The 24,911-nt window shown below is 35.8% G+C and overlaps 1 protein-coding gene across 6 annotated transcripts in view; it reads right to left on the minus strand.

Moving 5' to 3' along the window:
• The window catches only part of PHF3 (PHD finger protein 3), a 52,472-nt gene that overhangs the window by 16,701 nt on the left and 10,860 nt on the right, over positions 1 to 24,911 (minus strand). For 3 of the 6 annotated variants that reach the window (XM_050895170.1, XM_050895167.1, XM_050895165.1), the window contains 4 exons: positions 15,588 to 15,749; positions 12,507 to 14,328; positions 1,264 to 1,591; positions 58 to 235 (listed from right to left, as the gene is read on the minus strand). In XM_050895170.1, the coding sequence (XP_050751127.1) occupies positions 58 to 235; positions 1,264 to 1,591; positions 12,507 to 14,328; positions 15,588 to 15,729 (2,470 nt within the window). In that variant the 5' untranslated portion in view covers positions 15,730 to 15,749. Of the gene's footprint in view, positions 1 to 57; positions 236 to 1,263; positions 1,592 to 1,705; positions 1,864 to 12,506; positions 14,329 to 15,587; positions 15,750 to 16,006; positions 16,081 to 16,308; positions 16,465 to 24,911 lie in introns of those variants that run through there. The other 3 variants (XM_050895168.1, XM_050895169.1, XM_050895171.1) reach the window with 3 other exon arrangements.

Raw genomic sequence — 24,911 nt, forward strand, 5'->3', positions numbered from 1 at the left:
CCTTCACTGTACATATACGTGAATTACAGCATGGAGTATTTCACCAAACCTCACTACCTGATTTCATGGACCTTTCCACCACACTAAGGGATTCTTTACTTATTTTTTCATTTTTATCTTCAGGGGACCGCCGAGGAATTACAGCAGTTTGTGATCCTTTTCGAGCAGGAACATGTTGCCCTTTTTTAGTATCCGAGTCTCTGGACTCTGACAAGTTCTTCCCATCACCAGATTCCTGAAATAAACATTGACACATGTTAGCATGCTACTGAATGCTACAATAAACCACTACGTAATTATCACACATTTTTCCCATTTTTTTCTTTTTAAGTATACTGTATAACGAATTCCCTACATGTATGCACCATCTTATAATAGTTTCTAAAAAGTTACTGAACAATATCCCAAATTACTGCCAAGTATTGCTTAACAATCTCTTTGAAATATTGGCCAAAGACACATCACAGGCAATCTGCAGCTAAGCTCCGTGTTGAAAACCACTATGTTTTCAGTTATTTTAAAAGGTCAGGGATACCAATGAGCATCCCTTAACCAGTTTTAGCCATGTATCCACAGGAAGTCACTTATGTTTAGAAAGCACATATAAACCAAAATTAAACAGAATAGCTTACATGTCAGAATTACAACACTACTATTCAGAAATAAGACAAAAAGGATTACCAATGATCAAGTAATGATGACTACAACGCCATATACTAAAAGACTCTAAAGAACTGTAATAATAACATCTCACTGCTCTTGCAAATTATCCTTTGGTTAGTAAAATGAGACACAAAGAAAGTAGAAAGGCCCTAATTAAAATGTTAGGCAGTTTCTTCTACATACAATCTGAAGTTAAAACAATCAAAACTAAAATACTGTTTTCATAGTTTTACAGATATTTAAAAGATCTGCAGTTTATATCACACAGCAAATTGACAGATGTCCTGTAGGTATTTAGAAATCTGAAAGAAAAATGCACGAAGTTCTTCACTATTTCTATATACACCTATATGTATAGGTGTATATACACACACGCATATGACGTGCACATAACCCTGCTCAATATGAGGAGTTTAGCAATATCATCTCAAAAGAGTCAAGCCAGTCAGAAAATGAAGTAACTCTGAAAATAGTAATGGAGAAGTTTTAAATTAGATTCACAAAAATGTTTGAAACATGGTATTTTAAATGCCAGGGGGTTAGGAGGAAACTCCTTCTACTCCCAATAATTAACAGAACTTTAAGCATTAAATAACTCACCCGTCTGAAGATTTTGACTTTGTGCTTCCCAGTGTCCTCTGTTTGCTTTGTTTTTTCAGTTGTTACATTTAGAGTACAAGTAGGTGTTTGCTTTGACATCCCCAGTTTTTCACACTCAATTGCTTTTTCTTCTCTATGGATTTCAAGTTTCACTTGAGTATCTGGTACACTTTGATCAAAACACTCCATTTTTTTGTCTTCTTCAGCACAGCATTTCACACACACATATTCTTTATCTTCTTCACCCATCTGCTGCGCTTGAGAAAGACTGAGTCCAACACAATCACCATGAAACCAATCATCACATCTACCACAGCCTACCATAAACCTGAAAACAAAATAAGACGTAAGTCAGCGTATAGACTACTAAAGAAGACACAGCAATTTAAGCAGAATGTACCATACTTGTTTTGATTTGTGCATCTCAACAATTCGTTCTTACCTGGTGATTTTCTCTGTAGCTTTACATCCATCTCCAGCCTTACGACATGGTATGATCTTCCTGAGAAATATTTTTTGGCCTTTTTGCCTTTTGCAGTAGTCCAAGAGACTATCATAACCTCATTATGTTTTTGTAACCTGCCCCCAAATCCTACCAACAGGATTTTTTCAGACTACTATTAAAAAAAAAAAAAAAAAAGGGAATGTAAAAAAACAAACAAAAAAAAAAACGCCACCAAAAAACCCAAACCAAAACTCTCAAAACCAGTAAACTTGTGTGTGAAAAGATTTGAAAATTTTCTTGCAAGATTATATTATCCTTGCTTTCCTTCAAGTATGATCGTCATCCTTACAGCAGAAATGTATCAACAACTGCAATCTTCCACAGCAGTAAGAGATGTTTAAGTGTTTTGACAAATAAGGTGAGCACAGAAACATCAAGCTATTCTAAATTAGTTGGTATGTTACATAACATTCCTTAGACCATTATTACTGAATTATTTCCAGAAAGTTGCTTTCAATCTCTTTACTGGTGAATATGGGGCCAGGAGTTAGGCTTCCAACTACATCTGTCTAGCTTGCAGTGACCGGTTGGTTTGTTTTAAACAAGGTACATGCCACTTTTGTGTTGCTCAGCTATTTTATTCACAGCTAACAGTTATTTAAAGAATGTTTCAAACACCAAAATGAGTATCATTTAAAGGACCCCTTTCATCTCAGAGTCACTTCAACTGCTTCATTATTCTAGAAGTAACTTTAGGTACAGGTAGTATTTTCAAAGTGTTATAAAGATCACTTGGTCTAAAATAAAACCATAATTTCTGACTATTTCATGGAAGCACTTTGAAAACTTCATTAGGTATCACTAGTACCTAACTGCACGGATAGGTACAATTTCCAGTGGAACTATTTGGGAAGGACGTGGAATTTCAAAGTTACACAGGTTAAACACCTTAATAAATCTATTTCAGGAGACTTACATGGTAGTAATTATTTTTAGAATCCTTTCTTATAATAATGAACCTGGCATCATTACTAAAGATCTGTTTTCAAACGATGTAGGAAAATCTCTTGCATTATCCACTTACATTCTCTTTCCCCTTTTATATCTTTTGGTTTTGTTTTTGTTTTACACTTACATAAACTATACTAAATATATGTACTACTATATATATGTATATATAGTCTGGATGAAGAAAATCCAGAAAGACTGCAAGCGTGTTATGAAAAGTGTGAGTTCTTTGTTAATACTGACAAATTATTTACTGAATTACTAGTTTTTAAATTTCATAGAAGAAAATCCCGATTTTAAAAGTAATTTTATGAAATGCTTGTTGCTTCAGCAATATATTCAACAAGCTAAATACACTGACTTGCAAACTCTGTTTCTTTAATCTAATATCCTATAAATCTCTTTTGTAAGATGCTGCTAAGGAAAATGATTCCTAACTTATGTATGTTCCTATTCAGGCTAGGATCTGCTATCTGCTGACTTACCTACTTTGCAAAACCATATAAATACTACAAAATATGCTTAGAGGAACTCTCATTCTCCAGAACTGTAAATGAACACTCCAGATGGCTTGATGCAGGTATTGTATTCAAGAACTACTGGTATCTCAAGAGATGAAAATTCTTACTATCTAAACAGCAGACGTTTGAAACAAGAGAAGAACAGAAGAACATATTGTGGCTTTATGTTCTGTCCTTGCTTACCCAAAATAAATCAGGATTAAATTCTGCTGAAGTAAATAGTCTTTTCATGCAAAACGAGTCTGAGAAGTTTTAAAGCTCCAGCAGTTTGAGAAAAACATAATTTCCAGCTTCACTAGCCTATGAGGCTGTCAGCTAGATTTGAAGAAACCAGTTTTTAATCTAGTTTGTGAAGAAAATTATTTTCTCATTTTTAATTTTTTTTTCTGAGTTGCAAGTACATTTATGGTATTACTTATCACTAGCAAACAATATCTGTCCATCTATTTAGTAGTTTCAGTTAGGAAGGCAGAGGTTCCTTCACATTTTGTCAGTATTCAATCTTTTCAGGTCCGTGTTGCAGCAAAGTGAAGATACAAGAAAGGTAACATTAGGGGACAGCTGCTTCTGATGGTCTTATAGAGTAATCCCATAGCATTCATAAACACAACAGGAAAACAAGAGAGAAGCGATGGGACTTCAACACAAAGACGATGGCTCATTTCTGAGAACCTAGAGCCAAACACGTGATGACGGGAAATACAGTGTGAGTGCCTATTTCACAACTGCAAGGATCCACAAGAGGATGCTTTACATAGGACACATCTTGTACCATTGCAAGAAAATACTAGTAAAGCTTTGGGAACACTGAAACTGGTTACAAAAAGTCCAAACATAAGATTTTCTGCAGAGCTGAAATAAGATCAAAGCATACAGTCAAGTGCTTCTTGCCTAAAGGATATTTTGGTGTACTAATGAATGAATGCCTTTTGGTTAAAAACAGAAGGAAACCAATACACCGTCTTGAAGTCACAATTGCTACTACTTGAATTTTTATTTAAAAATATATGTATTTTTTCCTCAGTTTGTAAATTCAGGCATTGGAGACTAATTTGTTAAATGAGCAAGGCAGATTGCAACCTTTAGCAACCAAAACAAAATTTTGATTAATATTTAGAAAATGGACTAAATTCGCAGAAAAGAAGAGCTTAACTCTGGAGACTAAAATACACAAGATGCTGCACATCTTCAACTTTAAATTGACAGCACGTGGAATTTTTCAGCTTAGCTCACACATAGTAAGTGGGCAATAGAGATATAAGTAAAGCACCAGGATAGGCATCCAGTCTTACATCTTTATTTTCAGGTCTATCAAAAAAAAAAAAAAAAAAAAAAAAAAAAAAGGTAAAAACCCCCTATAATGAATTGAGCTCAGAAAAGATCATTCTTCACTACGAATATACACCAAGACAGACAGATGTCATTCAAGGCATCTTAAGCAAACTACTGAAGATGGAATATCCATTTGGCTTCATTCCAGTCTTCACAATAAGGTTTCAATTACACTATATTTAAACACACACAATAAAACTTCAGAATTCAGGATTCAGAAACTAAGACTACAAAGAGAATCTGGAAATGTCCATGAAGCCTGTACTATAAAACAGACTGTAGTGTTTACAATTGTCTTGCTTAAATCTAGTTATACAAAATGGTAATAAAAACAATGGTGCTGCCTGCCTAAAAAATTCACTATTTCTGCTAGTATTTTCACACTAGTCAATGGCAAGACTGCAACTTCTAAGGCTGGGAGAGAACATACTGATTTCGATACCAGTAATGTAAATAATCCTTTTTACCATAAGGCCACTTTTACATCTTTATCTGTTTCACTCATCTGCACACAAAACACAATTACGATTTTTAACAGCAATTGTAATTGGGTAATGGGCAATGCTCAAAGACTAAAAAGGGGAGTCAAGGGAAACTGAAGCCTGGCTTGAAGGATCAAGGATGTCCTCTTGCACAGCTCTCATTTGTGACTGAAGAGGTTCTGATATCTTGGACTATTAAAACACCAAAGTTTCTGACTGTAGATTGCTTCAAGTTTGAAGTGCAGGAGTTCTACCCATGTTGTAAGGCTGGATTGGAAGATGTAAAGCTGAAAGAGAAAGAAAAATATGTTTTAAAATATTAAATCATGCCACATTCAATAACAGAATTGCTTTCACTGGACTTTAATATAAAAACAAAATTTTCTTTACGAAAAATCTAAAATGAGCTGACAGGTGACAGCAGACAGTACTATAATACATTGGGACCTTTGCACAGAGTATGTTATTGTTTTATTCCTTTAAAGAATCCTCTTGGTAGTCCACACATCGGCATGAAAAGATGCACCTCAAAATCAGAAAGTAGTAGATGATACATAAAAAGAGAGAGATAATAACTAATGCAAACCTTCCACAATCTCTCTTAGGATTGGGAGACTTTCTTTGGAGTGTTTTTTGTACTAAATTAAATTCATCCGTTAGATGACAAACTCAGGCTTGGATGATTTATTTTCAAAATATACAGGCCATGTTTTAAAATTAATCTACATACATTCAATTTATGCAAAAAAAAGTAAGTTTCCAGAGAAATCCATTATTGTGAAACAAGATTTTACAAGTAAAATGGGCAGAAACCGTCTTATTCACAAAACAATTGTTCATTGTAAAGCTATGCTTATGAGTAAAATAAAAGACAAAAAATTGGGAGCTGTCCGAATAGTTCAGTGCAGGCCAGTAATTAGCATTTTAAGATTAATTAATAATGTAAAGTGCATTGCCACAGAAAATCATTTACTTCAGAAATAATTGCCTCTCTCTAGTCCTTTGCATTTGTGGTACATAGCACAGGGAAAACACTGCAACAGGACTCAAATCTTAACCAAAAAAAAAAAAAAAAAAAAGATTAACTATTCAAAATGACACCTTAACCCCAAACTCACCTAAGAGAAGTAAAACCACTGTTCACACACTGTAAGGACTTAAGTACTTAGAGCATGTCCCACATCTGCATCTTCCCCCCCTTAATGGTACTGTTGACCAATCTTCTATAAAATCTGTTGTAAATTTGTATTAACATTACAACTGTATCTCAGCTGCACTGATGCTACAGTCCAGTCAATGTTAAAGCAGAGACACTGCACGGAGGCAACTGTTTTTCCTTCAGCTAATAAAGATCTTGCTAGTAGAGAAGATATTCACAGCAGCTTTAGCAGAGCCTATGTTCCACATCAGTGAAGTAGTATGGGCTCGATTCAAAGCTCAAGTGAAACAAGTGTTTGTCAAAAAAAAAAAAAAAAAAAAAAAATCTGCACTACCTTGTCATAGCACTATACATGAGCAGTTTCTCTTGTTTGCTTTTTGTACAAGTTTAACACAGGTGACATGACTTTTCAGGTTTTGATCTTCTAGAAACAAGAACCTCTTATCTTCAAAGAAACACTATCAGCAGATCTCTTTACATGGAATTTGCAGCATAGGAAAAAGACACTGCAAACTTATTTCCTAAGCATTAAATTTCAATAACCCATCTTTTACGTAATATAAGTTTCTTTTTTCCGTAGACACATAATCTTCTTTGTTTTTCATGTTAAGTGAACCTCTCCAAAAAGGAAGTGAGCAGGGAGACAAGCAACCCTATGCTCTTTGAACTAAAGGTGAATGCATGAAATGTGCTCAACAAGAAAACAAGAAAACCAAAATCACTGAACTTCCCAAAACCCTGAAAAAAATGGGTACATTAACCACAAATCTGTAACAAAAAAACCCCACCATTAAGGGAAGCTCCATTACCAGTGGATTCTACCCACGTTGCCTCTTGCAGGACCAGGATCGTACATTCTATAAGCTGCATATATATACACATACTTTATAAAACTATGTATTTCAGACAACTCATGCCATCCATTTGCCTGATTCCCTAATGGTACTGGTATGAATAATAATCCTACCAATACTGCAGCATAGTAATATAATCCATATAAAAATCTACTAAGAAAATGATACAGCTGTAAATATAAGACACAGTGGAGTCCTTCCATTCATTAATTATACATTACAATGCTATTTTGTTTATACTGTTGTGTATATATATATAGTTTTTCTACAGCTGTGGGTGGACATGGATGATAGCTTTTAGTGTTGCAAGGCTTTTCACAGTGGAAGAAAGCAGTAAGAGGCAGAAAACTTAAAACCATCATCCAGGACTGTAACTTGATGACATCTTCCATAATCTGCAGTTTAACATACTCACAGTATTCAATGAACATGTACTAGAGCTAAGGCATCATAATTATTCTAATTACTGTTTCTCGTGAAGAACGTTGTCACAACAATGATTCATTTGCTGTATATGCATCCACCCTTAAAAAAATACGCACATGTAAGTTAAGGGTGGTTAGAAGTTTGGAGCCTTAATCTCCTTCCTCAACCATTCTCTTTTGTATTGGCTGTGCAAATTATATGATGGCCTGGTTCCAAAATAGTTTACTGAAGTATTAGCATTATTTTCAAAAAACAAATGTCCTAATAATAATCTTTACTACAGGAAAAAACAGTTTTCAGATTTTTTTTTTTTTTTAACTTCATCCAAAGTAATTTTCTGTGTTACAGTTGTGCAGAAACTTTTTAGTGACTATGTATATGCAAAAGATCAGGAATACTATATCTTTGCTAAATCAACTCCTGCACTTTCCAATTAATTGCTTTTTACAATATTACTAACTTTTCCTCTATATTAAAGCAGAGTTGAAATGTGGGAAAAAGAAGACCCTAAGTAAAACTCTGGTCCTGCATCATTTAATTTTTCTGTGACCTCTAAGAAGGCCAGTTTGTGTCTGACCACACAAACCGTATGATCAAATCCCAAGCAACAACAAAACAAAAACAAACAGAGAAAAACCCCCACAAAACAACAACAAAACAGAACACCCATGCTCCCACAGCCTATTTAAAAAACCTTACTAGAATTGTAGAAATCAAAAGAGGAAGTCACTAGCAACAAATTAAAGCTACAAACTTCCCTCACGATATAATGCTTTCTAGAAAATTTGCTTAGAAACAGAGTATCTCAAGTTACATACTACGAATTATTAATCAGAAATTGGTGGAACTTCTACTAAAGATGACAGAGTGAAGACAAGGGAGACAATCTGCAAAACATCGGCTAGGTTTTGTCTATCTGTACAAGAAAGGAATGAGTTCAGCCCTCCAGCCTGCATCTTGAGCATCTACAGTGAAAACTGGAGAAATTTATAATATGAGCCCTTACAGCAGAAGGACGCATATGATGCATATAAGAAGAAATCTTATATTAGCAGATTTCTCAATGTCTGCAGAGCTACCATCTTCATCTAGCTCTATGCCAAGAAATTAAATACTATTTTTTTCTTCAACTATCTTTAAAGATCTTCAATCTGTCTTCAGGAAAAATAACTATTGTTTGTGACAAAGCTTAGTATTTTCAACATCACTTGAACTCATTAAGAAGCTGAGGTAGTAACTACAGTCTGTAACATTCTTCTATGTGATATGCATATCCATACACATACATAAGTTTCATCTATAGATGAATGAAAATTTATGGGTATGATTTATGTTATTAGCTGGTGAGAAAACATCTGACAGCAATATGGGAACACAATGGCAAAGTCAAACAAGTTGAAAGCAATACTATAATGAGTAACAACAATAATTCAAACTTTGCACTGAAAAAAACCCAAACTGTTTCAGATGTGCCGAAAATTACTAAGTACAAAAAGTTACATCGTAGTTGTCTGACTTGCCCAGAAACATAGGGTTTAGTTCTCATACGAAAGAACAATTATTTTTTAGTTATCTTGCAAAGGTAAATCTCTGAATGGGAATCAACACAATATATCAAGCAAACAGACTGAAACAATTAGTCCTAAAGCCAAACATTGACCACCCACTCTCTGGGTAACAAAGATATACAAAACAGCTATGTTGGTTCCAGCTTATAAGCATCAAGACAAGTGGAAAACAGAGTATGAATAGTCATTGTTCAAAGCTCAAGTGCCAAAGAATGACAATCTATTAACAGAAAAAAACAGACACGCCTCTTATAAAGCAAGACACATTATAACTTGTAAACTTTTTTGATCATGCAAGTCACATGTTTGTAAAAAAGGATTCCTCCTCTCCCAGCCAAATCCACTGTATCTGCAGTGCAAGGTAAGAATACCTTGATTTTGCATGTGGTCAGCAAATTATTGCATGTACTCCTAAAGATATAAATTGACTCCATTTGTCAGGTGCTGACTCTGAAATAAAACAACATACAAGTACCATCCTTCTTCTACTGTTCTTCTAGCAGGCACAGTAAGATTACTCTGGGGCTGTGAACGGCCTACGTAAGCATCCCCTTTTGGGGATTCTGTACACAAACAAAGCTGATGAAACAATCTCCACACATTATCTTCAAACTGAATCAATTTTCCAAGCTTAGTATTACATTAGCAACAAGTTAGTGGCTTTGCATTTATTGTAGGCAATACAAAAAGGTTCAAGTGACTACTATTTTGCAGCCTGAATTATAAATGTGTTTCGTTAACATGATGTACTGCAAAGCTCTTATGCATGTTATTTCCCAACTCAGGGCTGCAACTTCAGTTCAACTTCTTTTTCTACAAGTAATTCGTACCACAGCATTGACAAAAATTTCCAAACTTTAAATAACCATAGAGCAGGATATAAACACAGATGTTGTTTCAGATCTTAGCTCTGCGTCTGACATTTGTTGAGCTTACTGTCATTTGACAATATTTGTGTCTCACACTTTCTCCTTTTCTCCTATACAATGAACAGAGAAAAAAGGAAACAGGCTGACCAGCTAGGCTGTTACAAAACAGAAACAAAAATTCCTTGAAAAGCAATCCACAAAGTGAATGAAAAAAACCTTTTCACTATAGTCAAATTTCGATAGTTTTGATGTTTTTCCAAGTGATAAAAGTGAAATTCATGATTTTTTTTTCTTTTGCACTGTGCTGAAAATATTTTCTTGCTCTTGCACCAATAATTCAAAAAGTACAAAATGCCAAGGCACTCGAGATACGAGTTTTGCTTCCTCTTGTATCTTAATGACATCAAGCGAATCTGAAAGGTCTGAGTTTTTATTTGTAGCATATAACTACAAAATGAAAGTAATTTGAACAAATTAAAACATTTTTTTAGAGTAGTGATGATAAAGTGCTGGACTGACAGTCTTAAGTCTTCTGTTATTAAGCATGGGGCTCAATACTGCAAGCTTCCTCACTCCACTAGTGTGTCTCAGTCACATTCTATATACAAAAATTCTGTGTTTATGCACTAAATATCTTTCTACATTTAGCAAATCTGATCTTTTCACGATGAAACTGCTGGTTGTGTCAACAGTTTTGTACCAGACATATTAAAAAAAAATCTGAACAAGACTGACATTACGAAGTTGAGGATACCAGTAATCACCATCTGTGGCAACTCATGGGCTCTCTCAATCTGACCTCAGCTGGTGATTCATACATTATACTATTCTTCTAGCAGCAGAAAGAGCTGGCAATGCAAAATTGGTTTGTTGCATTTAACACATATTATGCATTGATATGGGATATCTTCTGTAGCATTACTTTGACTTTATAAACTAAAATAAGCAGATTTAGTTCTGCCTCACTGCTGTATCTTCCCAGTACCGGTTAGATCCACTTAGTATTAAAAATCAAGACTTTCTGAACTCTAACAAGACATTCAGAACAAGAAACCCATAGAATGTTTAAAATGTTAGCAAAAATACAAAGAAAACAGGACAAGTTCAACTCAAAGCTGAATTTTTAACAGATATCAAGCAGTTTAAACCCCAAATATGCATATTTTGCTTTAAAAATATCCACAGAAGCATTTTCGTATCATGAAGCAGCCTTTCTGAATTTAAAAAATTCATTGAAATACAGGCTACCCATGTACTTCTACCATTGTGTTAATACATGAGAGAAAAACTAAGGAAATGCAAACTGCATAAAATTAAACACTATTATAGAGGCACAAATGGTAAAGGGACAGTCCTAACAATAAAAGGATTTTTTTAAAAAACAAAACACACACGAACTAAGTTTAAGTGCCCCTTCAATCAGTTAATTCTCACCAACCACACAAAACAAACCTAGTGTTAATTCTTTTAATAGGCCACATTGATGCAGTTACTGTAGCTGCACAGTAAATGAATTTTATGTATTTTTCAAATATGATATAATAAGTCAATAAAACTCACAAGGGCTCTTCTTAGATACAAACAAATGCTATAAAAACCTCAGGCACCAAAGGTAACTGTTCCATATTTCACTCTGATATATGGAGTTCTAAAGCACACTCACTGAAAATTACTAATAAAAGTTTCTCTCACATAAGCAAAGGACTAATCAGAAATGTCTTCAATTTGAGATTAAAAAGAGAGGCTGGCAGGTAGAACTGCAACTATGAAAACATACTTCAATACTAAATCCAGAAAATAAGAAGTGGTGATAAAGGAATTCTTATTCTTGGATTGATAGTTCATTAGTAGAAACTCAATGGCCTTTTTCAGTTCACTTACGCAGTAGAAGATTAACTTTTGTCGCAGGGGGACATCATCAACTTCAGATGCAACCTCATTATTAGGTTTAGTTAAAGGCAATTTCAGATATGCCCACATGAAGTTTTATAGGGTTTTTTGAGACCGACGTTCCTCCTACCCCGCCCCCCAACTACTCCATTACTCCTGTTACATGAAAGCCTCACAGCAATGATTATACAAATTAAAAAAAAAAAACCTCTGACTCTCTAGATATTACAATCACAGTTCTACCAGATAAAAGTTCACATGTAAACAACTATTTGATTTTTTTGGTTGATGGTGATCCTTCAACTTAAGAGGTCTCTGGAGAGAAGGAAATGACAATCTGGAACAGACATCTTAGTCTTATTTCTTTTCTATGAAAAAAAAGTCAAGTTTAAAGTACAGATTTTAACAGCATAGCAGAATTACACATTCATCAAAAAAATGTATTCACATAATAAAAACACTTCTAGTAAAAATTTTTGGCCAAACTAGTTTCTAATGCTCTATTTAAAAGACACAAAAAAAAGTGTATGAGTGCAAAGGAAATTAATTGACAGTATAACAGACAGGCTTCCATTATAAGGCTATGTGTTTTTGTTTTGGCACCAGCAGTATGAAACATTTGGTAAGAGAGGAAAAAAATTATCTTCTGAGACTAATAATAAAATCCTCAGACACAAAGCCACACACACCTGTTGCCATGTGGCTTTTTGCAAAAGCCACACTGCTTGTTGGGCACCCAAACATATTTGCTTTCACTAGCAGAGGTATGTTCCAAGCCTTCCCGTTTAACAGTTGAAATGTTATCTGGAATGAACAACGGAGGTTCATCAAGTGAAAGACTTTTGCTACTTCTTCTCTGGCGAGGCTGGAGATTCTTATCAATTCTTTTTGATTTGTTTTTTTCTTTATCATCCTCTTTCAGATGTTCTACAACAGGGGGATCTTTTGTCTCTGCCTCTTCCTTTGAGGAGCTATTTGTTTTTAGCACAGTCGCAAGCTGGTGTTTCTGACCCTGGGCTTGCTTCTGACCAAGATTTGAAACATGCCCTGATAATGAGTGCACAGAGTGGTGGGTATCTTTAGAATAGCTTTGATGAGTAGGAGATTTCTCACTTGCTCTTTGAATTAATAACTTCTGTACTTGCCCAGAAGCCTGAACTCGGGGTATTTTCTTCAGCATTGTATTGGTCTGCTTTTTTACGGTCACCCCCGAAACACAGCTCTTTGCTTTCAAACTCAGATCAGATTGTTTCTTCCTAATTTTAACTGGGTTATTTGGATGCTGATGACTCTCTTGCTCATCTGCATTCCGCTTCAGACTTGCTGAAGATGGACTGTGAAGACCTGAAACAGTAAGACCAGCTCTTGTTCTTGAACGCATTATTTCTTGTTGCACTGTACCTGATTTCTGTCGAGTACCTGCAGTCAGATTTTGCTTATTCTGTATTATAGATTTACTATGCCGGGGCCTAACGTTCTTTTCACATTTTGATGAAATGCTAAGCTGTTTATCATCATCCTGAAATTTTGATGCCTCAGGGCCTTCTACTTTAGTACTGCTGATCTGCTGCTGTACATTTTGGCTTGTTTGGTCAAGAATAGTGCTTTCTAAAATACTATTTCCTGGGTCAGCAGAAGTAAACTCTTTGCTTTTCAAGTCTTTACTATCAAACTCTGTACTGTCCAATAGTTTCTCAGATGAAGTTACAGTTTTCTCCACTCCCTTATCATCTACAGGTTCTGTGACACGTTCCTTTACTGACAATGTATTTTCGTCAGGAACTTCCACGTTGTGGGAACCTAAACTACAATCAACCCCCTCTTCTACAGAGCTGGACAAATTTGAAAAGCTCTCACAAATCTCACTTGGATTCATGCAAGCACTAGATGGATCATTAGCTTTTCCAGTTACCCCACTTCGATCATGCTCTTCTGTTTTCTTCTCCGATTCCTCTGTTTTATTTTCAGCCTTTTCCTCTGACGAAGTTTCAGAGCCCACTGAATCATTCACATCATTTGCTTCATTTTGAATTGCAGTAATTTCAGTATCTGCAGATACTGAACAAACTGACTCAACATTCCCAGATTCAGTCTTCTTTGCAACCTCTGTTATTTCCTTTGTTTCGCCAGGAGAAAGAGAACAGGTTCCTGCTAAATTAGCACAACTTAACTCTTGGGATGCTTCCTCAACTTTTGCCTGCTCAAGGGTTTCAGACTTTATTTCGTTCACCTCTTCGGGACCAGGAAGACATTTTGTATTACTTTGGGATGCTGTTACTGCTGCTGCCGTTCCTTCTGTCTGTCCTGATCGTCTTGTACTACGCCTAACCTCTTTAGGCTGCTCTATTTTCAAGGGTGCAGCAACATCTGTCTCTTTAGCTGGACTTCTCTCTTGTTTCTGTCCAGTTTTTGGAGCAGATCCACTTTTTACAGATGATTTCTTGGTATTAACAAGAGGTGCAACATTCGAACGCTTAGCTAGCGTGCTCTGTCGCAAACTCCGTACTGGTTCTAGGAAGAGAAAAAGAAAATGTCTTAGCTATACTGTGTCCTCCTCTTCACAAATACAAGACTTACCTAGAATAGAACTGATTTAGCCTGATTTAGCTTACTGGACACAAAGAGAACTTAAAACTTAGTTTTTTACTAAACTTAAAAAAACCCACCACAAAAAAAACAAACAAAAAACCAAACCCAATGCCCTCCCCCCGCCCCCCAAAAAAAACCCAGCTGTCTACTTTAAAAAGTTATAAATTACTTGCATTTCAATTTTACATTGCCACAGTCTGGATGTAAAATCTCATTATTCTAATGGCTATGAAAGTTCTGAATAGTGTATATATAAAACAGAAGCGATGATAAAAAGACAATCGAAACCCACTCTACGTTTCTACCACTCAACTTTTTCTACCTCAAGTAAAAATTGCACAAGTTATATTGTGATTAGAAGTATAGCTGTGAAGTTTACAAAGCTTTTAGAGAACACAGTATATGAATCTGAGATCCAGTCACATTCTCACTTGACAACATCTCTTACATTTTCTAAACAAGAAACCATTCCAGTGCCTTTTTAAAAAGCGTATTCACCAGCTTTGTACCATAGGCTCTTATTTAAATTCTGACTTCTCTATTAAGTAATTTTATCTTTTTAACTCAGCCTACTCTATCGGGGGAAAAAAGCAGAGCTGTCAATAACTCCACCAGTTCAACAAGTTAGAAAAACCCTAACCATAATCGATTAGCTACCACACACAATTTAAATATTTGATTAAAATACTTATTAAGCATATTGAGATATTTTGATGAAAGACTTTGACTACCATTATTATAACCTAATTTAAAACAAAAAGAAAACACACAAATAAAACTAAATAGAATTAAAATTTTAATTGGAAATAAAGAGACATGCTAACCTAATATTCCAATGCTGTTTGTAAATACAACACGCTTTTGTTGGTGAAGAACCACAGTGCTAATCTGATGCAGGTAAAAGGATCAAAATCTCAAAAATTAGTTTAAGGACCACAGGCCATTAAGGACCTTCCACCACAGGAAGACACCAAATATTTATCAGAGAGGAATTCAAACTGAGTACTCTATGGATGCCAACTTCTAGCTGCAGTGTATAAAAAAAAGGAAGCGTCTGTACTTGAATTCACACAACGGAATAGCAAAGCTTTACTTAAAGTTTATAAATGTTGAGGGGCGTGGGATTATAAAAATTTAATTGACTTCAAATGTGCAAACATGCGTATCTATTGAATGATCACCTTGTGCCATTAAACGCGGTGATTTTCTTGGTGATGTGACTGATGTTTCTTCACAACGGCTCCTCAAATTCCTGTTCGGTAAAACAAGCTCATCGTCATCAATGGTGTCGTTACCACTCTCTTTAACTCCTTCTTCATCCATAATATCATCAAGACCAATAACTGGAAAAAACAAACAAACAAGAAAGAGCCTAAAACTTAAAATGATCAAAAAATGTTGCAGCTGTAATGCTGAGAAAGACAGGGGAAGAGACAGGGAAAAATAAATAAGTTGGCCATCTAAAAACAAACAAAAGGGGAAAAAAATGAAAAAAGGCAAGACAGAAAATTCCCATGTGAGGCAGTTTCAGTGTAGAAGAAGCTATCACCCAAAGCTTAAATTTCTGCAGATAGTCCTTATAGCTTTTTGGTGGACTCACATTTTTATTGTTTTTTTGCCACAGGAAGGTCCCCAGTCTTAGAGGATCAGCTGTCCCTCACTGTCCCTTCCCACCTAAGAAAAAGTGAAGAAAGGTAAACAGCAGAAAGAGCTGATCCAGAAGTGCAAAGAGTTTAAAATCACAGTTTTCTCACAGGATACAATTTTAAAACTCTAAGTCCCACCCACATCACATATCTGCATCTGCAACCCCTTTTTGGACGGGCATTGAGTGCAGCATGCACTAGTCTCCCAGGAAAGTCAGAGAACATTGTCTTTGTCGAATTCCTATCCTCCACTAACCTGAGAAGGATCCCAGAGGTTGCTCCTGAAAATAGGTTTCCTAAGAGGCAGTCAGGCCACTGTACCAGCCATTCTCCTCACTTTCTCTAAGTTTGGTTCTGCAATGGTAGCCTCTCCTATCCCAAGATCCTATGTGTGATTAATGAATCCTGGTCCCTGTGGGATGTGAAATTTGTGAGATCAAGCCAAACACCCAAGTGATTTTACAAAACATGTAGGAGGGTCTGACAAATACAACACAGACTCCAAACAACCAAGTATGCCTATTTTTCACTATTCAGGCACCCACCTAGAAGCATTTTTAAAATAAACTAACTCACATGACAGAAATAAGATATCTAAAAATTTCTAACAATTGCTTACTTAAAACTGATTTAAATTAATAAATTTATCTTAGAAATCAAAATAAGAAGTTAGTAGAAATTAAAAATTGTTAGAATTTTTAGACTGTCTCAGAAAATCTGTCAATTCCTGCGCCTTTTCAAGTCTGATGTTACTGCAACTTAAAAAAAATAATGCTCTTGTGAAGGCATTATAAAAATGAGCACAGTTTTAAAATAACAAAAATTGGAAGTTGTTAAACACTGCTAAAGCCAAACAGTGATGAATAATCAAGTCTATTAAGACTGTAATTCAATTCACAATCACCTGTTATGAAGAACTTAAACAAAAAAAAAAAAAATCAACCAAACCACCTGTTAATTTTAAAGTTCAAATGTTAGAAAGATTTTAAACAGCCTCTTAAGGAAGGCTGACCTTGGCATGAGGTAATCAGCACTCTGGACCTCCATAATTAGATGGCCGCCAGGAGCTGAAAGCTAGGAGTTTCTTGAGCTGACGAGTTATCGTTACTCATTTTATGTTAGACTTTATTTTCCCCTAAATATCTAATAGCAGCCATTGTCCAAGATGGAAAACTGAACGAGATAGACCCTCACCCTAACTCCGGCTGCCCATTCTTGTGTTCTCAAAGACTATGTCCTCCCAACAGCTCTGCACTTCGGTATTAGCATTCTCATTAAAGAGTGTTCCTATAAAACGTGGAACTGGTATTTGGGAACAGACTGTGACAAAGGAGACTCCTTTCAGATCCTCTTCTGTTTCTTCAGCGTAGAACTAAACTACTAAGCTACTGAAGACAACATGACAAATAAAAACTACTCGGACAACTTCTGAAACAGCTCTGGAGCAGATTTCAGGGCTGCCATCAGAGCCTCGGGTTTTACAATGTTCTTGCTCAAGTTATTGAATTTACACACCCTTCTTTATTCATACCAAAAGGGACACATTCAGTCTACTATTGACAGACAGTTTGAAATGTTAGAATTAAAGTATTTTCATACTTACAAGACTCTGTGCTGTAGCTTTAATTTTACAGAGGAATTTGAAGCACAGAATCTTGCTAATTTCAAACCACCTGAGCTATAACTCGGCTAGTACAGCCCCATGAGGCCCCCGGATGAGGAGCATTCGACACAGACCCTGCTGGGAAGAGAAAAAGTGACAGAGAATAGTAACAGATACAGAGGAGACTAGGGAATTAATATTATGAAAGAGGAGTGGAGGTAGAAAAACAGCACTGGGAAAAGTAAACCAACAAAAGCAAAACCAGACAGAACTAAAAAGAGAGAGAGATAGATGATCTTAGTAATAAATATCTAAAGATTATCTCAGTAATGAATATAGAAATTAAGACAGAACGATAAAAGATAGAAGAAAGGAAAAAATAAAGAAAAAACATATCTGAATAAAGTTGTACAACAAGTGTACAACTGAACAAGCTGCAAATAAGGACAACACGAGTCACGTTCAACATATTCACACTGGACGAGGCACCACTGGCCTTCAACTTAATATTCTGAGTCTCTCTATTACTTGTAAAGTATTTAAATTTCCAAACTACTGTGCTACTGACTCATTTTTATATATGTTATACAATAATAGAATAACATACAGTAAAAATAATTTACTTGCAAATTTAAAGGAAAATTTTCCATGTGTTAAAACAAAAGCATGACCGTTTTTTAATTTTTCAGCAATGTAAAATTGAGGAAAACAAGCCTTACTTGCTGGGGGAAGAGGAGGGAAGGAGACAAAAATACCCCTAAAAACATCATCAAAATCTTTGAAATTTATAAATCTTTATTTTTATTAACATAAGTCTTCCCTTGATTATCTTCAGCCAAAATTAGAGAGAAATATTCAGGTTTTTGACACAGTGGTCAAGGTAAATCAAGTGTAGAAATAAACTTCTTTTCTGTAGATGTTAGCCCTCATTTTCTTTTGCTTAGCTAACCACATGGAACAGAACTCCACTGTCACTGCTGCTTTGCGTTGTTGTAAATGCTACGTCCACCTGAATCATGCTAACAGCAGGACTGCACAAGTCCGCAGCAGATGCCATATTTTAATTCTACAAGCATCACAAATTACATGGAAATGGCTGAATGTTTTAAAATTTCTACTATGTTCTGTGCAGATGATAACAAAAACCTAACATTATGCTTCAATGAAAAGAACAGTAACAATCTAAAGCAGTAACTAACACATGTCTAGGTAAGTCTTAAGAGCTAATAAACTCTAGTAAAACAATGAAACATACACTGATACTGAAAAAATATCACTGAGTCTCAAGACTGTAAATGAAGATGGTATATTTTATATGAAAACCTTTTTCCTATTGACATTTGCAATGTATATGTTCAAGCAACAGAATTAAAAATGCTCTTTGTTAGAAAAAAATACATGTTTTCAAGAGAAATGAGGTCACTGATGATATAACTTTCATAAAACAGTTGGAATTTGGTGTTTTCTTATGTAAGTTTTCCTCTAAGCCTGTAACCTGTTTAACTGAGAATTTGCCTGTGAGTACCTTATACTGACTGCCCAGTGCAAGAAAAGAATCGCAGTAAGTACCATGTGAAATACTCACTAAACATTTACTCCCATTCTCCATTAATCTCTAATTGTAAAGAGGGTTTTTTTCCTGTCTTTAGAATAAAAACATATGAAAATCAATTAGAATTAATAAACTTAATACAGCATGTGTCTTGACAGAGGACTGAATCCCCATTTTAAAAAAAGATGTACATCACAGAGCTATTGATTTATGGTTCTTTAGCCACAGGAGCCTGTTACTTTGGAATTAAAGAGTAGTAAAGCACAAATTTCAACAATACAGTAAAAACACAGCATCAAACCAAGCATTTTAAATCAAATTATTTTATTAAGAAGAGAGCCTTTAGATGAGCTCTGTGATTTGTAAATACATAAACTGCCTTGCAAATCCTATTACACATCCAACTTCTCTCCATCCATAAAACTGATCCAGAGGAATAAATAACTAAAGTCTTCAGAAGGACCTAAAATGGGGAAAACTGGTAGTTTGTTACCTACAAACAGAAAAGTGTGCAAAATAAACATTCTCCAGGTTCTCAATATAATACCAATATAGTAAATTTAAATTTTATACAGGAAAGTTACTACCTTGGTCACAAGACACTGTGCAACTGTTCACATGGACAGCTTGGAGGAAGGAAAGCATAAAGAGGTAAGAAAACTGAAAGAACTGTAGACCCAATTTTGGGCTGCAATCTGAAGGTTACATTCAAAATTCATATGCAGGAGGGAAAAATACGTGTACATTTGGCTTTAATGAAAAGAGCCTGAAATGGCTAACACAGCCAGACAGGACACTAGCTAAAGAAAAGTAGTATTTGTAGTCAGAACAATTGCTTTGGCTCCAAAGATTCAGTAGGTGATGACGATTTTAGCACAGGTAATGCTGCTTTCAACAGTACTCATGAAAACACAGGCTAAAACTAGAAAGAACAGACTGCACTTGGGGGAAACACTGTACCAGCAGGAATCCAGAGGGACAGAAAAAAAAGGGCAATTAAAAAGATGTCCCTAACAGTCTTTGTTAGACTCTTATAGGGTCAGTCTTCCTCATCATTTATTAGAAATACTTGATTTGATAAACATACCCATAAACTAAATTGGTTAAAAGTCTGATTTTATTATGAAATCCAGAAATGTCTCCAGATGATATGCAATTCAAATTCCATTCCCTCTACTACATGTATAATAAATCAAACTGCCCCAGTAAATGACATGCTGAAAAGCTACAAAATTCGTGATACTGAGAAATAACAATTTAGTATGAATGCTGGTTATCTAGTTCACTGGCATGTGACCAGTCTGACCTGCTATGCTCACAAGCTTATAGAATTAGTGGATAAGCTTCCAGGATGTCTTCCAGCAAGAAATAACAGAACAGAACAGAACACCTATCACTAGGGTACCATCCACAGTTGAAAAAAGGTGTTGCTCTCAAGAGTTACGTCATATCCTAAACTTCACAGTTTCCACTTCTGATCAAGGAATTGCTCAGAAAGGACCAAAAAAAAAAAAAGCAACCCCAAAATCACACATCCACACCCTCCCACGCCACCCAAACATTAAAGACACCCAAGAGCTGTTCTACATAATCTACCCTCTTGTGTTGGTCATTCAGTTCTTGGAAGAACAGCCACCTGACTGCACTGATGAACAAAAGCACACAGACACCTAAAATATGATATGGGACACTTCCGATTGTTTCAAGAACTTGGGTTTCATTTAACTCTCAAAAGGCTCATTTTGTCAAATTCTGTCCTTTAACTGGCAAAGAGAGCAGTTGTATCAACTTCCACTATTGACACTAGGTCTTTCTGCTAATACCTACTTCAGGACACGAAATGGCCTCCATTACTGCTAAGCTCCTATGAGCTGCAGTGAATAAGATCTGTGGATAGCTTGTACCTTGATTCACTGAAATAACAGCAAACTTCCTAACTGTGCTCTAAGAGCAGCAATCTGCTCAGTCTAACTCCACAAACCAGCAACCCAACTACATCTTTACAGTTTAGCAGTCACTCTTCACAAACAATTCCTAAAAGGATTTCATCATAACATCTGTTAATTTGACCCATACCCTTTCCAGCTTGTGAGAGGATCATAAAGAGTTACTTCTACCTCTGCTGAAAGCCATTACCTGGATCACCTGCAAAGAATCTTCCTGCTTTCTCCAAACATAGAACTGCTCAATCAAAACTGAACAAGACAACCCCATTCTATCACTCAGCGGCAATTACAGAGCAAGCTCACAGAGCAGACAAAGACCAACAATGTCATCTAACTGAAGAAACCATTTAGATCCAGCACCAACTGGATTCAGGCCAAGACATGAACACGAGATTGCTCTACTGGTACTGATATAGTTCTTCCTATCAACAGATAGGCAACAGACATCCATTCTCATGCTCCTTGCTATTTGTCATACACCAGTACTGCTGACTATGAGATGCTCAGTACAAGAAAGACACGGACCTGTTGGAGCAGGTCCAGAGGAGGGCCACAAAAATGATCAGAGGGATGGAACACCTTTCCTATGAAGAAAGGCTCAGAGAGTTGGAGTTGTTTACCCTGGAGAAGAGAAGGCTCCGGGAAGACTTTACTGCAGCCTTTCAATACTTAAAGGGCGCTTATAAGAGAGATGGGGACAAACTTTTTACCAGGGCCTGTAGCGATAGGACAAGGGGTAATGGTTTTAAACTAAAAGAGGGTAGATTCAGACTAGGTATAAGGAAGAAATTTTTTATGATAAGGGTGGTGAAACACTGGAACAGGTTGCCCAGAGAGGTGGTAGATGCCCCATCCCTGGAAACATTCAAGGTCAGGCTGGACGGGGCTCTGAGCAACCTGCTCTAGTTGAAGATGTCCCTGCTCACTGCAGGAGGGGTTGGACTAGATGACCTTTAAAGGTCCCTTCCAACCTAAGCCATTCTATGCTACCATACTCCCCAAGAGAAGCATTTATAATCCAACTTACAAAAGTTGTATTTTCTGGGTAGATGTCTCTAACAAGCAGTGATTGGAAATCAAACTTAAACTCACAAAAATCTGTATGTTTCTGTCTTATAGACAAGTGCTTGAACTGTTTAAAGGACATACAACCAATTGCTACCAGTATCCATCACATACACTCAGATAACTGGTAACTCATCATAAAAAGAGCTCAGTATTAACAAAAAGCTTAGTTTATGGTGAATGATGTGCAATATAAACCCTAAAGCTGAGCAAAACAGATGCAATGTTGATGAGTAATAACTTTGGATCAGGCCTGTAAACAACACCCAACAAGAACTAATGTCAATGTAGCAGTAAGAAAAAGTACAGAAAACAAACCCATACTCAAAACCAACTTAAGAGCAAGAGAGAAGGGGTTCTTAGACAAAAAGACCTCATATCCGAAGTAAAGCAGAGAAAATGTTGTCATGATGCTGAGAAATCTGGTATGTGGGCAAGCAGGCCTGAAACAAGCCTTTCTCAAAGCTTCTGCCACTCACACGTACTCATGTTCACATAAGAAATTTCATATTTAGAACACAGTACAAGTTCTTTGGGTTGAAGGCATATAAAGATAGTATCTTGTTTTGTGCATACGTTTGCAAAAACTCTTGAACTCTGCTCAAACCAGGCTTTCAAAGAAGTATTAGTGAGCCATGCCTTCTGCTCCTCCATTTTATCTACGAGACCTAATACCATTTTAGCCAAATCACCTTCTCAGTCCAACTACTTTTACCTTTATCTCTTCAGCTTGCTCAAAGCAATCAAATAAGCTGTAGCATGAAATCTTCACCACTTTAAAAACTGGACAGAACAGAGTACGTTCCAGTTATTCATGGAGCAGCAAGCATGATAAATCTGTCCTTTGCTGGCTCTCTGAACTGATTTCCATGAGCATTTTGCTCCTTTTCTTAAAGTGTTCCATGGTCTAGGCACGGGTTCTGCAAAATACTGTTTGAAGGTCTAACATAAATTGTGGTAAATAAATTTGTGCCTCTGGAAAAAATTAACTCTTTTTTTCAGGAATGAAATCAAGAGTTTAAGAAACACCACCGTCTACCATTTCAGCATTTCCTAGGTCTTGCCCTGCTTAACATAAATAGATAACAACAAATGTACATAAACCTAGTAAAACCTTACTGAAAATACATTTTTCTAGGTACACTCCTAACCCTAGTGAAAAGTTAAGAGAAGAGCCAATAACCAACCATTCTGTTACCATAGTGCTTAATGCACTACAGAATAAATTCACAGTGAGATCCTACAAAGAGGAGGGGAAAAAGAACTGGAAGGATCACAATACAGCAAACTATCATTCTGTATGACACACCAATGGTGTGGTAGCTCTAAGGATGTAAGGCAAGTTTTGTGGGGAGAGTTATGTTTTTTTCTTTTTTAGACAAATTGATGTTGGTGTAGAGATGAGCTTTCATGCATACTGTCTGGAAAAAACAGCCTCTGTATGGGTAATTCTTACCAAGGGTACTATCATCTTGCATGACTGCATTCTTACCAGCAGACTACATAAGCTGTGTTAGATCTCCAACAGTCTCAGACAAATCAAATAAATCATGAGCTATATGAATACTCAAAGAAGAAAGACAAGCAAAGAAACCTTGCTTCAAACTGATAATCGTTACTCTCAACTAAAAAAAAACCCTATAAATATATATTGTGGTCCTACCATCTCAGAATAAGGACAGTTCTTATCAAGACCTACAAAGAACAAGCAACAGCAAGAACATTTCATGTCCTTTTGGATACCTACTACATTAATTGCAAATTGCATGTTTTAATTTACTTACTGAAATGTGGCTCTGCTCTTGCTTTCAGATTTAAAAACAAAACATTAAATTCATTAACTCAGCATAAATCAAATCAGTTTTGATTCCCTTAGTCTGCAGACAGCCTGAAATGTTAGCCCCCAAGTAAATGAGTTCGCTCACTTATTTTAATGGACCTTAAAAATTAATTGTGATCTTTAAGTATCAATAGTATTAATTATTGCACTGCTGATCACTTTTAGGAGAAATGTGCCACAAAAAACCCAAAAGTCTCCCCATAACTTCCAAAATATCCAGCTGTACCCTATGAGTTAATTCAAAAATTTTAAATGCAGTATAGGTTTACCAGAGGATGCACAGGATACAGTGTGAAACAAGAATCTGCATCACTGTTTTACTGGAATGAAATAAAAAATTTAGAGAGGAGGAATTTGGTTTAGTTGCGTACATTGTACAGTCTTATGCACGTTAAGAGCAATACAATTTTGTTTGGTGGGTTACAGACAAAAGCAGATAAGGATACGGACTACAGCAAGAACAAACAAAAACATTAAGGATGGCCTCAATGTTCTACTAAAGCAGTAAAAAGATCAAATATCTTGTTTTGGCTTTGTAGTTCACTTTTTCATTGCCTCAGTTAATATCACCTTTGATTTACAGTTTTCCATACTGTAATACCGCTTAATTTAGTGAAGGTGAGAATTTAGTCTGTTAGTAGAAACTAAATACATACATCAGGAAATTATCAAGATTTTCAAAAACAGTTCATAAAAGTTACTAGAAAAAAAATTAAATGTTGATATAATCAGTTATCTGCAATAATCTACAACATTTTTCAGCAATGAACCTAAAAATTTTTTTTAAACTTCCAGTCAAATAAAAAACCCATTAAGCATAGAGTATATTTTTGTCTCTTATACCAAATTCAGT

The sequence above is a fragment of the Gymnogyps californianus genome, chromosome 3 (assembly GCF_018139145.2).
Source record: "Gymnogyps californianus isolate 813 chromosome 3, ASM1813914v2, whole genome shotgun sequence".
Taxonomy (NCBI): domain Eukaryota; kingdom Metazoa; phylum Chordata; class Aves; order Accipitriformes; family Cathartidae; genus Gymnogyps; species Gymnogyps californianus.